Source organism: Cyprinodon tularosa, unplaced genomic scaffold, assembly GCF_016077235.1.
Source record: "Cyprinodon tularosa strain WSP-4 unplaced genomic scaffold, ASM1607723v1 ctg123, whole genome shotgun sequence".
Classification (NCBI taxonomy): domain Eukaryota; kingdom Metazoa; phylum Chordata; class Actinopteri; order Cyprinodontiformes; family Cyprinodontidae; genus Cyprinodon; species Cyprinodon tularosa.
Genome location: NW_024038037.1, coordinates 854,638 through 869,298, shown reverse-complemented (window position 1 = coordinate 869,298; position 14,661 = coordinate 854,638). Strand labels below are relative to the sequence as shown.

General features: G+C 44.9%; 1 protein-coding gene across 1 annotated transcript in view; it reads left to right on the top strand.

Annotated features, from left to right (window-relative positions):
* LOC119777371 (titin-like) overlaps window positions 1-11,431 on the top strand; it is a 214,274-nt gene extending 202,843 nt beyond the window's left edge. Inside the window, exons 239-249 of the mRNA XM_038276228.1 lie at window positions 84-352; window positions 433-748; window positions 851-1,156; window positions 1,296-1,595; window positions 1,681-2,256; window positions 2,368-2,673; window positions 2,764-3,146; window positions 3,232-3,442; window positions 3,569-9,409; window positions 9,500-9,793; window positions 10,095-11,431. Coding sequence (XP_038132156.1) covers window positions 84-352; window positions 433-748; window positions 851-1,156; window positions 1,296-1,595; window positions 1,681-2,256; window positions 2,368-2,673; window positions 2,764-3,146; window positions 3,232-3,442; window positions 3,569-9,409; window positions 9,500-9,793; window positions 10,095-10,384 — 9,092 coding nt within the window. The 3' untranslated portion in view covers window positions 10,385-11,431. The remainder of the gene's footprint in view (window positions 1-83; window positions 353-432; window positions 749-850; window positions 1,157-1,295; window positions 1,596-1,680; window positions 2,257-2,367; window positions 2,674-2,763; window positions 3,147-3,231; window positions 3,443-3,568; window positions 9,410-9,499; window positions 9,794-10,094) is intronic.
* The last annotated feature ends 3,230 nt before the right edge of the window (window positions 11,432-14,661 follow it).

Below are 14,661 nucleotides of genomic sequence, written 5' to 3'. Positions count from 1 at the left end.
CTCCATGAATTTACAGGAAGCAAAATATGTAGTTTTTCCTTCAAGGGTTTGTTTAACAAAGTTTGATTTTGTTTATTTCTCAGATTATCCTGACTTTGAGCTTGATCGTAAATATGAGGAAGAATATGTGGTCCGCCAAGGTGGTGTCATCCTACTGTCTGTGCCCATCAAAGGCAAACCTATACCTACAGCTAAGTGGACAAAGGACGGTCGTGACATCTCTCATCGTGCCATGATTGCAACCCATGATGACATCACTGAGCTGGTAATCAAAGAGGCGCATAAAGATGACACTGGTACCTATGACTTGGTGCTGGAGAACAAATGTGGTAGGAAAGCTGTGTACATCAAGGTGAGAAACACCAGAACCAGGAAACATCTGGATATAACAAAGTTCAATCATTTAATCACCTTTCTGCTTTTCACCATCAGGTGAAAGTGATTGGTCGACCTGATGCTCCAGAAGGTCCTCTTGAATTTGATGACATCCAAGCTAGGTCAGTACGCGTCAGCTGGAGACCACCTTCTGACGACGGTGGATCTGACATCCTGGGCTACATAGTAGAAAGGCGGGAGGTACCAAAGGCCGCCTGGTACACAGTGGATGCCCGAGTAACTGAGACCTCTCTGGTGGTAAAGGGCTTGAAGGAGAACGTGGGGTACCACTTTAGGGTATTTGCTGAGAACCAGTTTGGTGTAAGCAGATCCCTGAAATCAGATGGCGCTGTTCTGCCAAAGACACCTCTATGTGAGTAATAATTCAAAAATTATCTTTAAATTCCACATCTAAGCTGCTATGTTGTGATTTAAAAACAAATGCTTTTTTATAAATACATTGTTTTTACTACAGGTCCACCTGAACCTCCCAGTAACCCACCAGAGATAATGGACGTTACCAAGACCACTGTGTCTTTATCCTGGGCCAGACCCCGGGATGATGGCGGCTCTCGCATCACAGGATACTACGTTGAAAGAAGAGAGATTTCCACAGAGAAGTGGGTCCGTCACAACAAGACTCACATCACTACCACCATGTTCAATGTCACCGGTCTTATACCCAATGCCGAGTACATATTCAGAGTGGTGGCTCAAAATGACATTGGGCAGAGTGAACCTGGTCCTGCCTCAGAGCCAGTGGTCTGCAAAGATCCATTTGGTATGTATTGTTACTTAAAATTTGCAATTAAAATCCTGTCATGAAGTATTGAAATTTTGATTATGTAGAACTGATTCAAGATTTTCCATTAAAGTGAAGTTTCTTTAATTGTTAAATTATGCTGCCTCTTTTCCTGTAGACAAACCCAGCCAACCGGGAGAAATTGACATCATCTCTATTACGAAAGACAGCATCACCATCCACTGGCTCCGGCCAGAACATGATGGCGGAAAGGAGATCCTAGGTTACTGGATTGAGTTTAGGGAGGCTGGAGAGAGCGCTTGGAAGAAGTGCAACAAGGAGCTCTCCAAGGATCGTCAGTTCACCATGGGTGGATTGATGGAGGCCACAGAGTACGAGTTCCGAATCTTTGCTGAAAATGAGGCTGGACTCAGCCGACCTCGTCGCACACCCATGGGCATTAAAACCAAATTGAGCGGTAAGCTGATTGTACTAGACTTTACTTAAACTGAATGATAGATTTAAGGTTTAACTAGATTGAGTTATTTTCATATTTTCTGCAGTTGGGGAAGCTCCAGCTTTGAAGGAAGAGGTCCAAGATGTAACCACTAAGCTTGGCGAGTCTGGCACTCTAACATGTGGAATCATCGGCAGACCTTTGCCTGAGATCAAGTGGTATCGATATGGCAAAGAACTGATCCAGAGCCGCAAGTACAAGATGAGCTCAGATGGCCGTAACCACTCCCTCACCATTCTGACAGAGGAACAGGAAGACGAAGGAGTATACACCTGCAGGGCCATCAACGAGGCTGGAGAAATAGAGACAAGCGGAAAACTACGCTTGCAGGCAGCGCCCCAATTCCACCCCGGCTTCCCGCTAAAAGACAAGTACTACGCTGGGGCTGGTACCAGCCTCCGCCTCCATGTAGTCTACATCGGCCGTCCGATCCCCCAGATCATGTGGTTCTATGGCAAGAAACCTCTGAATCCATCTGAGAATGTAATAATTGAAAACACTGAAAGCTACACCCACCTGGTTGTGAGGAATGTCCAACGAAAAACCAACGCTGGTCGCTACAAGGTGCAGCTTAGCAATGTGTTTGGAACTGTTGACACCTCGCTGCGTGTTGAAATCCAAGGTAAAAGCATAGACCATTAAAAGTTAACTTAACATGTCCTTAAAGTCTGCATGCATTATTGATTTCTCACATCATTCAGTGTTAGTGATTTCCTTTTAATTTTTTCCTCAGACAAACCTTCTATCCCTGAGGGTCCCATAGTTGTCGATTCCCTTCTGAGAAACTCAGTCGTAATCAGCTGGAAGGTTCCAAAGGACGATGGAGGGTCCGTGATTACCAACTACATTGTGGAGAAATGTGAAGCCAAAGAGGGTGAACAATGGTGCCTGGTGTCCTCTTCTGTTCCGGGTACCACCTGCCGTGTTCCCAACCTGAGTGAGAGCTCTGGATACTACTTCAGAGTCTCTGCACAGAACCAGTATGGTGTGAGTGAGCCTCTGGAGATTCCATCTGTAGTCATCATTAAGAGCCCATACGGTAAACACAAGAATATTTATTTTCCTCTTTAAATCCTGTCACTAAGTAACCGAAATAAAATATAAGAGCTCTCTACTGTTTGTTCCTCAGATAAACCTGGAATCCCACAGCAGCCGTTCATCATCAGTGCCACCAAAGACTCCTGCGTCGTTTGCTGGAAGCCTCCAAGTAGTGATGGAGGAGCGAAAATCACCAGCTACTTCCTTGAAAAACGCGAGAAGAAGCAGAACAAATGGATGTCCGTAACAACCAAAGTATTTACAGAAACCAGCTATGAAGTCACAGGCTTGATTGAGGGCTTTGAGTATGAGTTCCGTGTGAAGTGCCAGAACATCGGTGGCGAGAGCGACTGGTCTGAGATCTCTCTGCCCGTTATACCCAAGTCAGAACAGGCTCCTCGTGCTCCTGCATTCAGGGAGGAGATCAGAGACATGACTGTGAAATACCACAGCAATGCCACCTTTGTCACCAAGGTATTTAGAAAAGCAAAAAAATGTAATGATTTGTATTTTTGAAACTCATTAAGCATGATACTTAATGATTTTTTTTTATAACAAGGTCGTGGGTCATCCAAAGCCTGTGGTTAAATGGTATCGCAGTGGAAAGGAGATCCTGGCAGATGGAACGAAAATAAAAGTGCTTGAGTTTAAGGGTGGCTACTACCAGCTGGTCATCAATGCCGCTGATGAGAATGATGCCTCAGTATACCAAGTTAGAGCAACCAATCCCTCTGGATCTATCTCTACAACAGCCAACCTGGAGGTGGAAGGTATTTAAGCCACTTTAAAGTGATTGAATAATTCTTGCAGGAAACAACCTTAAGGTTATGTGCTAAGTATTCTCAATTTGTTAAGACATTTTAGTGAAATTTATCTCCCCAATTCTGTCATTTCAGTCCCTGCAAAGATACACCTCCCTAAAGAACTGCAGGGAATGGGAGCCGTTCATGCTGCACGCGGCGATCACATCACGATCAAGATTCCCATCTCAGGAAAGCCAGAGCCAGCGGTTACTTGGCAGAAGGGTCAGGAGATCCTCTCCAACTCTGCCTATCACCAAGTTATCACCACAAGGTCCTTCACCTCCCTTGTGTTCCTAAAGGGAGTACAAAGGAAGGACACTGGCTACTACATCATCACTGCTAAAAACAGATTTGGAGCAGACAAGCAAACAATTGAGGTGAATGTGGCTGACATTCCTGATGCTCCAAAGGGACTTGTGGTCAGCGACATTTCACGGGATTCTATTACCCTCACCTGGGAACCACCTGCCAACGATGGTGGCAGTGACATTATTAGCTACATTGTAGAGAAGTGCCCGACCACTGCTGACAGATGGATCCGTGCTGGTCAGACCGCTGACTGCAGTATCACCATTGTCAGTGTATTTGGAAAGACCAAATATCAGTTCCGTGTTATCGCAGAGAACCAGTTTGGCCTCAGCCTTCCATCTGTTCCAACCGAACCCATCACCACCAAGGAAGACAAGTCTGTGATCAGGAACTATGACGAGGAAGTGGATGAAACCAGAGAGATTACCAAGGAAGAAGCTTTGTTCTACAAGGTGAAGGAGCTTTCTTCCAAATACATCATCTCAGAGGAACTTGCCCGGTGCCAGTTCGGAGTGGTCCACCGCTGCGTGGAGATTGCCACAAAGAAGACTTTCATGGCCAAGTTCATAAAAGTCAGAGGAACTGATCGTGAGTTAGTTCTGAGGGAGATAGAGGCCCTTAACATTGCAAGACACAAGAACATTATCTACTTGCATGAATATTTTGAAAGCATGGAAGAGATTATCCTGATCTTTGAATTCCTCTCTGGAGTTGATATCTTTGAGCGGCTTGGCACCAGCAACTTTGAGCTTACAGAACAGGAGATTGTCCGCTACCTGAGGCAGGTTTGCTCCGCTCTCCAGTTCTTACACAGCCATAACGTTGGCCACTTTGATATCCGCCCAGATAACATCATCTACACCACAAGGAGAAGTCCCAATATAAAGATTATTGAGATGGGCCAGGCCAGGCTGTTGATCCCAGGAGAAAACATCAGAATGCTGTTTTCAGCTCCAGAGTATTTTGCGCCAGAGGTTCACCGCCATGATCTGGTCACAACAGCCACTGATATGTGGTCTGTTGGTGTTTTGGCATATGTTTTACTCAGTGGTCTTAATCCATTTGCCGCAGAGTCTACAACAAAAATGATTGAAAACATCTCCAACTGTGAGTACATATTTGATAGGGAAGCATTTAAAGACATAAGCTCGGAGGCCATGGACTTTATAGACAGACTTCTCGTTAAGGACAGGAAGCTCCGTATGACTGCTCATGAAGCTCTAGAGCACCCATGGCTCAAAATGAAGATTGAGCATGTCAGCAACAAGGTCATCAGGACACTGAGACACAGAAGATACTATCAATCACTAGTAAAGAAGACAGATACGATAGTATCATCAGCCCGTGTGGCATTCGGAGGTGCCTTCAGAAACCAGCGTGGACTGGCTGTTGGTAAAGTTAAGGTTGGAACCGAATACTGTGGCTTGCGTGCTGGACCTGTCATGCATGCCTCAGCTGAGGAAGGTGGCCACGTCAGATTTACTTGTAGCATTGTTAACTATGACAAGAGCACTCAGGTGTCTTGGTACTTTGGTAACCGTCAATTGCATCCGAGCCCCAAGTATGAGATTTCTTACAACAATGGCTTTGCCAGCATTTATGTGAAGGACATTGAAGAGTCTGATGATGGCGTCTATAGATGCAAAGTGGTGAGTGATGATGGAGAGGACAGTGCCTATGGAGAACTCTTCGTCGAGACTGTGAGGAGTCTCAGGGAGCATTACGTTAGCCGTACCATCAAGAAGCTGAGGAGGAGGGTTGACAGAACTAAACTTCTGCAGAGACCACCGGAGTTTACCTTGCCTCTCTACAACCGCACCGCCTACATTGGTGAGGATGTGCGCTTTGGTGTCACTATCACTGTGCATCCAGAGCCTCATGTGACCTGGCTGAAGAATGGAGAGCAAATAAAGGAGGAGGTTGGCAAGTACACATTTACAAGTGATAAGGGCTTATATCAACTGATGATTCATAATCTGGATAGTAGTGATGATGCCGAATACACAGTCATGGCATACAACAAGTTTGGAGAAGACAGCTGCAAGGCTCGTCTGACTGTCATACCTCATCCTGTGCTAGAGGAAACTCTGAGGCCCATGTTTAAGCGTTTGCTGGCTAACATTGAGTGCACAGAAGGAGAGAGTGTCCGCTTTGAACTCAGGGTGTCAGGAGTTCCCACTCCCACTCTTAAATGGGAAAAAGATGGACTTCCACTACAGTTTGGTCCCAAAGTTGTTGTTATTGAACAAGACATTGATTATCATGTCCTTCACATCAGGGAAACTCTGCTTGAGGATGCTGGTGTGTACAAAGTCACTGCGACAAACTCTGCTGGGTCTGCAAGCTGCCAGACTACTTTGAAAGTGGACCGCATCACATACACCAGAAGAGAGTACAAGAGCGAGGAGGAGAAACACAGACATGTCCAGAAACAGATAGAGAAGACCAACAAAATGGCTCAGCAAATTGCAGCTACTGAGGAACTTGTACCTCTGAATCCCACTGCACAGGAGGCCCTGAAATTTGCTGCAGAAGTGTACAAACCTGCAGTAAGCACAAAGAACATTGAGGGCGAATTTGACATCACAGAGGAGAAGACAGAGACAAAGAAGCTGGAGGAGGAGAGGCGGCTTTTCATGCCATATGAGATTCCTGATCCTGTGGTTCATGATCGAAAAGCTCTCGATGAGGACAAAGCTATTAAGCAGTTTGTGCCTCTCTCTGACATGAAATGGTATCGCAAACTACGAGATCAGTATGAGGTCTCAGAGAGAACAGAGAGGATTGTTCAGAAGAGGCAGAAACGTATCCGCCTGTCCAGGTGGGAGCAGTTCTATGTGGTGCCCCTCCCCAGGATCACTGACCAATACAGACCCAGATGGCGCATTCCCAAACTGACAATGGACGATTTGGAGACTGTTAGACCTGCCCGCCGATCTCCATCCCCTGAGTCGGAAGCCTCCTTCAGATCCAGGAGGAGGTCTCTGGGAGATCTCAGTGATGAAGAGCTGCTGATGCCTGTGGATGACTACCTGACAAGAAGGAGATCAGAGGAGGAGACGATGATGCTGGAAGATGAGCTTGAGCTCGGCTTCTCAGCCTCTCCTCCTGGAAGTCCTATTCGAGTTCAGCGACGAATTACTGAACGTGAAGAGAGGAGACAGGACGTCATGCATGAGGCTGCTGAAGTTACAGAGACCAAGAAGAAACGAACCATTTCTCAGTACATGAGAAGGAGAAGGTCTCTATCTCCTACCTACATTGAGCTGATGCGTCCAGTCTCAGAGCTCATCCGACCACCCCGAGCCAGAGCTGTGGATACTCAGGGAGAGATTGTCGAGAGAAGGTCACCAACTCCAGAGAGGACCCGTCCTCGTTCTCCCAGTCCTATCAGATCAGTTGAGAGGTCTTCACGCTCTTCGTCCAGATTTGAGCGGTCCGCACGTTTTGACATCATGTCCCGTTATGAAGCCAGGAAAGCTGCTCTTAAGTCTGAGAGGAAATACCAGGTAGTCAGTCAAACACCTTTTAGCTTGGATCATGCTCCTCGTGTAACTGTCAGGATGCGGTCTCATCGCATACCAATTGGTCAGGATACAAAATTCACCCTAAACATCCAGGCAAAACCAGAAGCTGAAGTAACATGGTTCCACAATGGTGCAGAAATCTCTGAAAGGACGGAGAAATACATCTTCACAAACATGAGTGGTGTTTTGTCCATTACTATTCTGGACTGCCAGGAAGAAGATAGTGGCACATACCGCTGCGTGTGCACAAACTCAAAGGGCGAAGCATCAGACTACGCCATCCTGGAAGTGTCAGGAGGCGGATACACCACATTTTCTTCCCGTCGCAAGGATGAAGAAGCTCCTAAAGCATTTGTGCCTGAAGTCACGCGTATTGATCACTATCACTCCACTCACTTCAAAGCCGGCTACACTTCCCAAACCTATCTGGAAGTCGAAGAAAGCAAGTCAAAGCTAACTGAGACACGTAGTGTTGTAACGCAGGAAAGAATCGGTGCCTCATCTGAGAGATTCTCTTCTACTGAGAGGTATGACTCATCTCTCAAGTATGCCTCCACTGAATACCTCTCCTCAAGTTCCTCATATTCCTCAGAGAAATATTCTTTAACTGGGAAGCATGCAACATCCGAAGAGAAACTAAAATCATCCTCTATTGCTGCTGCTCCTGAACAAGTTTCATTGCCCAAAGAGAAACCATCTCTTCCTGCTAAAATCCTCACCAAGCCACAATCCGTGACAGTTGCAGAGGGAGAGACAGCCCGGTTTTCCTGTGACATCGATGGGGAGCCTGCAGCAACTGTGACATGGATACATGAAAGCCAAACCATTGTATCATCTCACCGTATCCATGTCTCCTCAACTCAGTACAAGTCCAGCCTGCAGATCTCATCTGTGAACAGCTCTGATGAGGGCAGTTATACAGTGGTGGTAGAGAACTCAGCAGGTAGACAAGAGGCACATTTTACTCTCACAATCCGCAGGCCACCACCTAAGGAGGAAGTCAAAGCTGTCAAATCCACTGAGCCACCTGTAAAATCCCCTGAGCCCCCAACTACATCACCTGCTCCTTCCATTACTTCGCCAGTTCCTAGTGTGAAGTCACCAGAACCCAGTGTGAAAACCCCTGAACCATCAGTCACATCTCCAACTCCAAGTGTAAAGTCTCCTGAACCAAGTGTAAAATCTCCCACTCCCGGAATCAAATCCCCAGCTCCAAGTGTAAAGTCCCCTGAACCGCCTGTAACATCTCCCACCCCTGGGGTTAAGTCACCAACACCAAGTATAAAGTCCCCTGATCCGGACGAAGCAAAATCTCCAAAGGGCATCAAATCTCCAGAGCCATCCACACCCTCTCCTGCACGAGGTTTAAAATCTCCAACTCCTGGAGTAAAATCTCCTGAACTGGAAGGAATTAAATCTCCACGTGGGATCAAGTCTCCAGAACCCAGACTGAAGTCGCCTCCGCCAGTCAAAGCCCCTGGAGGTCTGAAGTCACCAGAACCTGAGGAAGCAAAATCTCCCCGAGGCGTGAAATCACCAGAGCCTGCAGGTATCAAAACACCAAGGGGTCTGAAGTCCCCAGAACCTGCAGGGATCAAAACACCAAAAGGCATCAAGTCTCCAGAACCTTCGGGTATCAAATCTCCAAGGGGGTTGAAGTCTCCTGAGCCTGAGGGAGTCAAATCACCTCCGAGGGTTAAATCACCTCCCCCCATTTTGTCTCCAAAGAGGGTTGTGTCTCCCCCGACTGTCAAATCCCCAACCCCAAAACCTCCCAAAGTCCTCAGTCAGCTAACAGCTGAGGCCTGCGAGGGTTTGGTCCAGATGTCCTGCATCTGTGAGAGCAGTGTCAGGGAGGTGGCATGGTACGTCAGTGGCAGGAGGCTTTCACAGAGCAGCCGCTTTCAGATGCAATACTCTGAGGGTTCCTGCAGACTCCTTATCCATGAGCTGTCAGAGAGTGACCAGGGAGAGTACACATGTGAGATGACCTCGGATGGAGGAGTATCCAAATCCACCTTCTCATTTACTGGTCAGGTTTTCCAGTCCATATACAAAAAGGTGTCAGCTTATCGTGAGCAGCAAATTGCGCTTAAAGGTGAGATTTTCCTCCACTCTAGTTTGATGTGATATTGGGTTAATTTAGAAAAGGTTGTCAAGGGTTGTTTACTTTATGTTCCATCTCCAGCAGGATCAGTGATGATGAGTCACCAGGAGTCATCCACAAAGGCCTCATCTCTAAGGACAAAGAAAGAAACCCACATGGTGGAGGAGTCCTCTGCCTTTTCCTCCTCTGCCCATCAGGCGATGATGTCGTCCATGATGGAGTCCAGCTCCTTCAGCAGCATGGCAGCGGAAATGAAGTTCGAGACCATGTCAATGTCCAGCATGTCCTCCATGACATCGGAGACATATGCCAAGAGCTCCAGCAGCTTGACAGAAATGATGTCACATATGGAGGGATCCTCAATCAGAGCAATTGGTAAGAGGGTTAATTAAAACATCTTCATGTTATTATATGGGCTTTTAGCTGCTAGTTCTACATATTAAGACCCAACAGGTAGCTAAGATGCTAAGCTAAGTTGAGCAAACATGTCTCATATTTTAAAACGTACAGTTGAAACCAGAAATTTACAGACACTGTATGAAGAGACATTAGCAGTAAATATTTTAAGGATAAAATGATTTTAGCAACACTAATTAAACAGGAAATAGTGGACTGTCTATTTAAACTTCAGATCTTTACTAGTTTTGACTCCTTCAAACTGTTCTGCTGCTTTCAGGTTCTGCTCCACGGATCGAAGCTCTGCCAGAAGACATCAGCATAGAGCCAGGCAAAGTCCTGACGGTCGCCTGCGCCTTCTCTGGCGACGCCAAACACATAGAGTGGTCCCGCAGTGGTAAAACAATCGACGTGTCCACAGGTGGACGATTCCACATCGAGACCACGGAGGACCTAACCACCCTCATCATCACTGGGGTGAAGCCGGAGGATGCCGGAGCCTACACCCTTAGGCTGTCCAACGAGCTTGGGTCGGACTCCGCAACCGTTCACATCAGCATTCGATCGTAAAAGAAAAACCAAAACAACCTGATATTTCAAAACTTCCCCTTTTCCCTTCTTCCTTGACTTTTTATTTATTGATTAAACACAGTAGTCTTCTTGATAAGGATCTGAAATATTCTTGTAAATAGGAACTATTTTTGTACCAAACCTGACGTTAATTTATGCCAAACTAGACTAAAGTCTAAAGTTGTAAAATGTGCCATATTGGATAACTCTGACTTCATTTTTCTGTGACATGTACATAATGTATATAGCCGAGTTTACCGGTTATGGGAAATGTATGCATTGTTATTTATGACAATAATATTAACTGAAACTAAAAGGAACTAAATATAGTTTAACAGGAGAAAGTTTCAGCTGGAACGAATACCCTGTTAAACTGGGAAACTAAACTCTGTGCCTCAACAATAAGTTGAAGTCTAAGTTTGCCTCAACAGGTAGAGAGGCTCCCTGTTGATGTTATGAACCAGAGACAAAACTATCAGCGCGCCACCGCTAAGAGGGCGGTGCTTTAATGATGTAACAGGAGCATGAGATCCTGAGTGCTGTTTGCATCTACCCTAATGTAAGCAGGACGACTGGACCTCGCGCTCCGACGGATTATGTCATATCGCCACTTCTATGACAAGCTCACAGTGCGAGCGGCCTGCACTCCCTGAGCTCAAAGCATTTCATTTGTTTGTTTTGTGCTCTGCTTCTGGAAAACGACCTCCAGCTCAGACTCTGACGTCGTTCCATCAACCTGGCCAATCACATGAGTCCTGCTGGTGCTTGTTTTCAGAGGCAGAGCTGCCTCTCGGAGGTCTGCAGCGTGCTTTGTGTGTTAGTTTGTAGAGATTCAGCCAACAGTTGTACAGCGTGGCACCAAGAACACGAGCATCTGTGTCCATCGACGCCTGCGGCACAGCGCCATGATGAAACAAAAGGTGTTCGTCGGGTGTCACCCTGACCCTTGTTGGATTGAAGTTAGCTATAGCTTTGAGTATTTTCGCAGCCTCCTTGAGTTTTTTTCTGCAATTCTTGATTTAATAAAGCATGATCATCAGCACTACAGAATGTCTCTGTCTGATTATTTGGTTCTTGACATTTAACTTCATTCCTTTATCATCCTCTGTTGAAGCAATGATAACGTGTCAGAGACCAGAACTTGTTTGTACACACCTGAGTAAAAAGATGCTGATCTGGGATCCACTTTCATGAAATCAGTAGTGGAGACCTCAGGATGTCCTGTAATTTGTCTGGTTGATGCTGCCTCCATGTGGTCTTATAATCAGTGTTGCCAGGTAGAGTCGAGGTTTTCCAGCCCAAACATCTGTTAAAAACCGCCACATCACACAAAAACCCGCCCAATTAATATAGTTTTATATTTACTGTGTGAACATGAACTCACTTCAGTACAACTTAATTCAACACTACGTGTCCAAAGGCTACAATCCAATAAAATCTGCCCAGAGTTTTTCATAAACAACTGACCCAGCCACCAAAGCCATGTCGGATCCAGTGAGAGTTGGGTGACACGTCACATACCGGTACTAACATGTTTGCAGATGGATTCATAACCATGAAGAGCAGTGGTTAGTGCGCACGACCCATGTATGGAGACCTTAGTCCTTGAGGCGGCCGACCCGGGTTTGAATCTGACCTGTGGTCCTTGGCCGCTTGTCTCTCACCCTCTCTCATTCCCCCTTTCCTTTCAGCCTACTGTTAGAAAAACAAGCCTCTAGTGGTGTAAAAACACAAAAAACAATCCACTTGACTTTGTTTCCAAGTTTGAAGACAATTCGCTGCCCATCCAGGAAGCTCTTTCAATCAAAATATCAGGAGCAGCATTGAGTTTGAGGTTTTATACAGTAGCCCAACAAAGCCTTTACAAGTCTCTCCCCCTCTCTCATACCCCTTTTCTACGGTCCATAGAAACGAGCCTCTAGTGCAATAAAAACTGAAACAAAAAACAAGCAAATTGAAAGGAACGAACAGGACCATCCCTTTAAAATGGGGGTTGTTTAGCTTCTTTTGTTAGCCTGCAATGCCCCATACCCAAGTCTCTGGAAGGGGAGTCTGTTGGCCTGGCTGAATAGACGCTTCCTGGATGGGAAGCGAAATGCCTTCAAACTTGGAAACAAAGTCCAGTGGATGTTTTTTTTTTTTTGTTGTTTACTTTTTTTGGAATGACCAGTACATGGTTGAATGAAATCTCCCCAATAATTGTTGGGGAGGACAGAATGTTGCTGATATCAGACATTCCATGTTCAATTTGCACATCCATCAAACTTGGCAGGCCCATGCGATTTCTGGACTCATCTTTGAAGCAAAATGCTAGGAAACTGGAGAGAAAATATCGCTCCACGGGCCTATGGGAGTCCTACCTAGTCTGGAAAAATAGTTTACTGCTGTATAAGAGGTCCCTTTGTAAAGCAAGGGCAGCATATTTCTCCTCATTAATAGAGGAAAATAAGAATAATCCTAAATTTCTTTTTAAAACAGTTGCCAAACTCACCCAGAGCCATAGCTCTGTTGAACCGTCCATCCCACCTGCTCTTAGCAGGAATGATTTTATGGGATTCTTTATAAATAAGATGATCTTATTAATGTATGTTAGATCCAGTTCCAACCAGGTTATTTAAGGAGGTATTCCCTTTGATCTCGTCCTCCATTTTAGATGTAATTAATCTATCTCTGTTACAGGGATATGTACCTAAAGCTTTTAAGGTTGCTGTAATTAAACCTCTGCTTAAGAAACCGTCTCTTGACCCAGGTGACTTGGTCAATTATAGACCTATATCCAATCTTCCTTTCTTATCCAAAATTTTTGAGAAAGTAGTTGCCAAACAAGTTTGCGATCACTTACACCATAATTAACTTTTTGAAGAGTTTCATTCTGGCTTTAGAGCTCATCATAGCACTGAAACAGCTCTGGTGAAAGTCACTAATGATATTCTCATGGCTTCAGATAATGGACTTGAATCTGTGCTCGTCCTGTTGGATCTTAGTGCTGCATTTGATACAGTTGACCATAATATTCTTTTAGAAAGACTTGAATATTTTGTTGGAATTAAAGGAACAGCTCTAGACTGGTTTAAATCTTATCTATCTGATCGAATTCAGTTTGTTCATGTTAATGATAGATCTTCCACATGCTCAAAGGTTACCTGTGGAGTACCACAGGGATCAGTGCTAGGACCAATTCTCTTTACTTTAAACATGCTCCCAATTGGTAGAGTTATTAGACGGCATGGGATTAATTTCCACTGTTATGCTGATGATACCCAGCTATATCTGTCTATAATCCAGATGAAGCTAACCCATTACATAGATTACAGGCATGTCTGAAGACATAAAAACCTGGATGACTCTTAACTTTCTGCTTCTGAATGCAGACAAAACAGAAGTTATAGTCTTTGGACCAGAGTCTCTGAAAAAGAAACTGATTAGTCAGTCACTTCATTTGGATGGGATTAAACTGATTTCAGATAATAAAGTAAAAAATCTTGGTGTTGTTTTTTATCAGGACCTGTCATTTAAATCCCAGATCAAAGAGGTTTCTAGAATTTCCTTCTTTCATCTGAGGAATATTGCAAAAATTAGAAATCTCCTTTCAAGGGGAGATGCTGAGAAACTAGTCCATGCATTTTTTTACTTCAAGGCTGGACTATTGTAATTCTTTACTATCAGGAAGTCCACAAACTGTAGTTAAAAGCCTTCAGCTGATCCAAAATGCTGCAGCCAGAGTTCTGTCTATCGGGCTCCTCTCTTGTGGAACAAACTACCACTTTTAGTCTGTGAGGCAAACACCCTGTCTACTTTTAAGGCTACTTTTTGATAAAGCTTATAGTTAGAGTGGCTCAGGTTACCCTGGTCCTCAAGGCACACTGCCCTGCATGTTTTAGATGTTTCCCAGCTTCCACACACCTGTTATCAATTGATAGCAGATTATCAGGCTTTGCTGAACTGCAATCATCTAAATCAGGTGTGCTGAAGCTCAGAAACATCCAAAACATGAAGAGCAGTGTGCCTTGAGGACCAGGGTTAAACAGAAAATAAAGGATAAATGGCAAAACGAATGGGAGAAAGGAAATAATGGACGTTGGTTTTATAAAATTCAAAAGAAAATTGGAGAAATGAGAAGAACAGAAAGAACAAGAAGAGAAGAAACAATAATTTCTCGATTGAGGTTTGGTCATACCGGATTAAATGGTACTCTGTTTATCTTAGGTAAACATAGGAATGGCAAATGTGAATATTGTGGGGTAGATGAAACAGTTGAGCATGTGATGTTATACTGT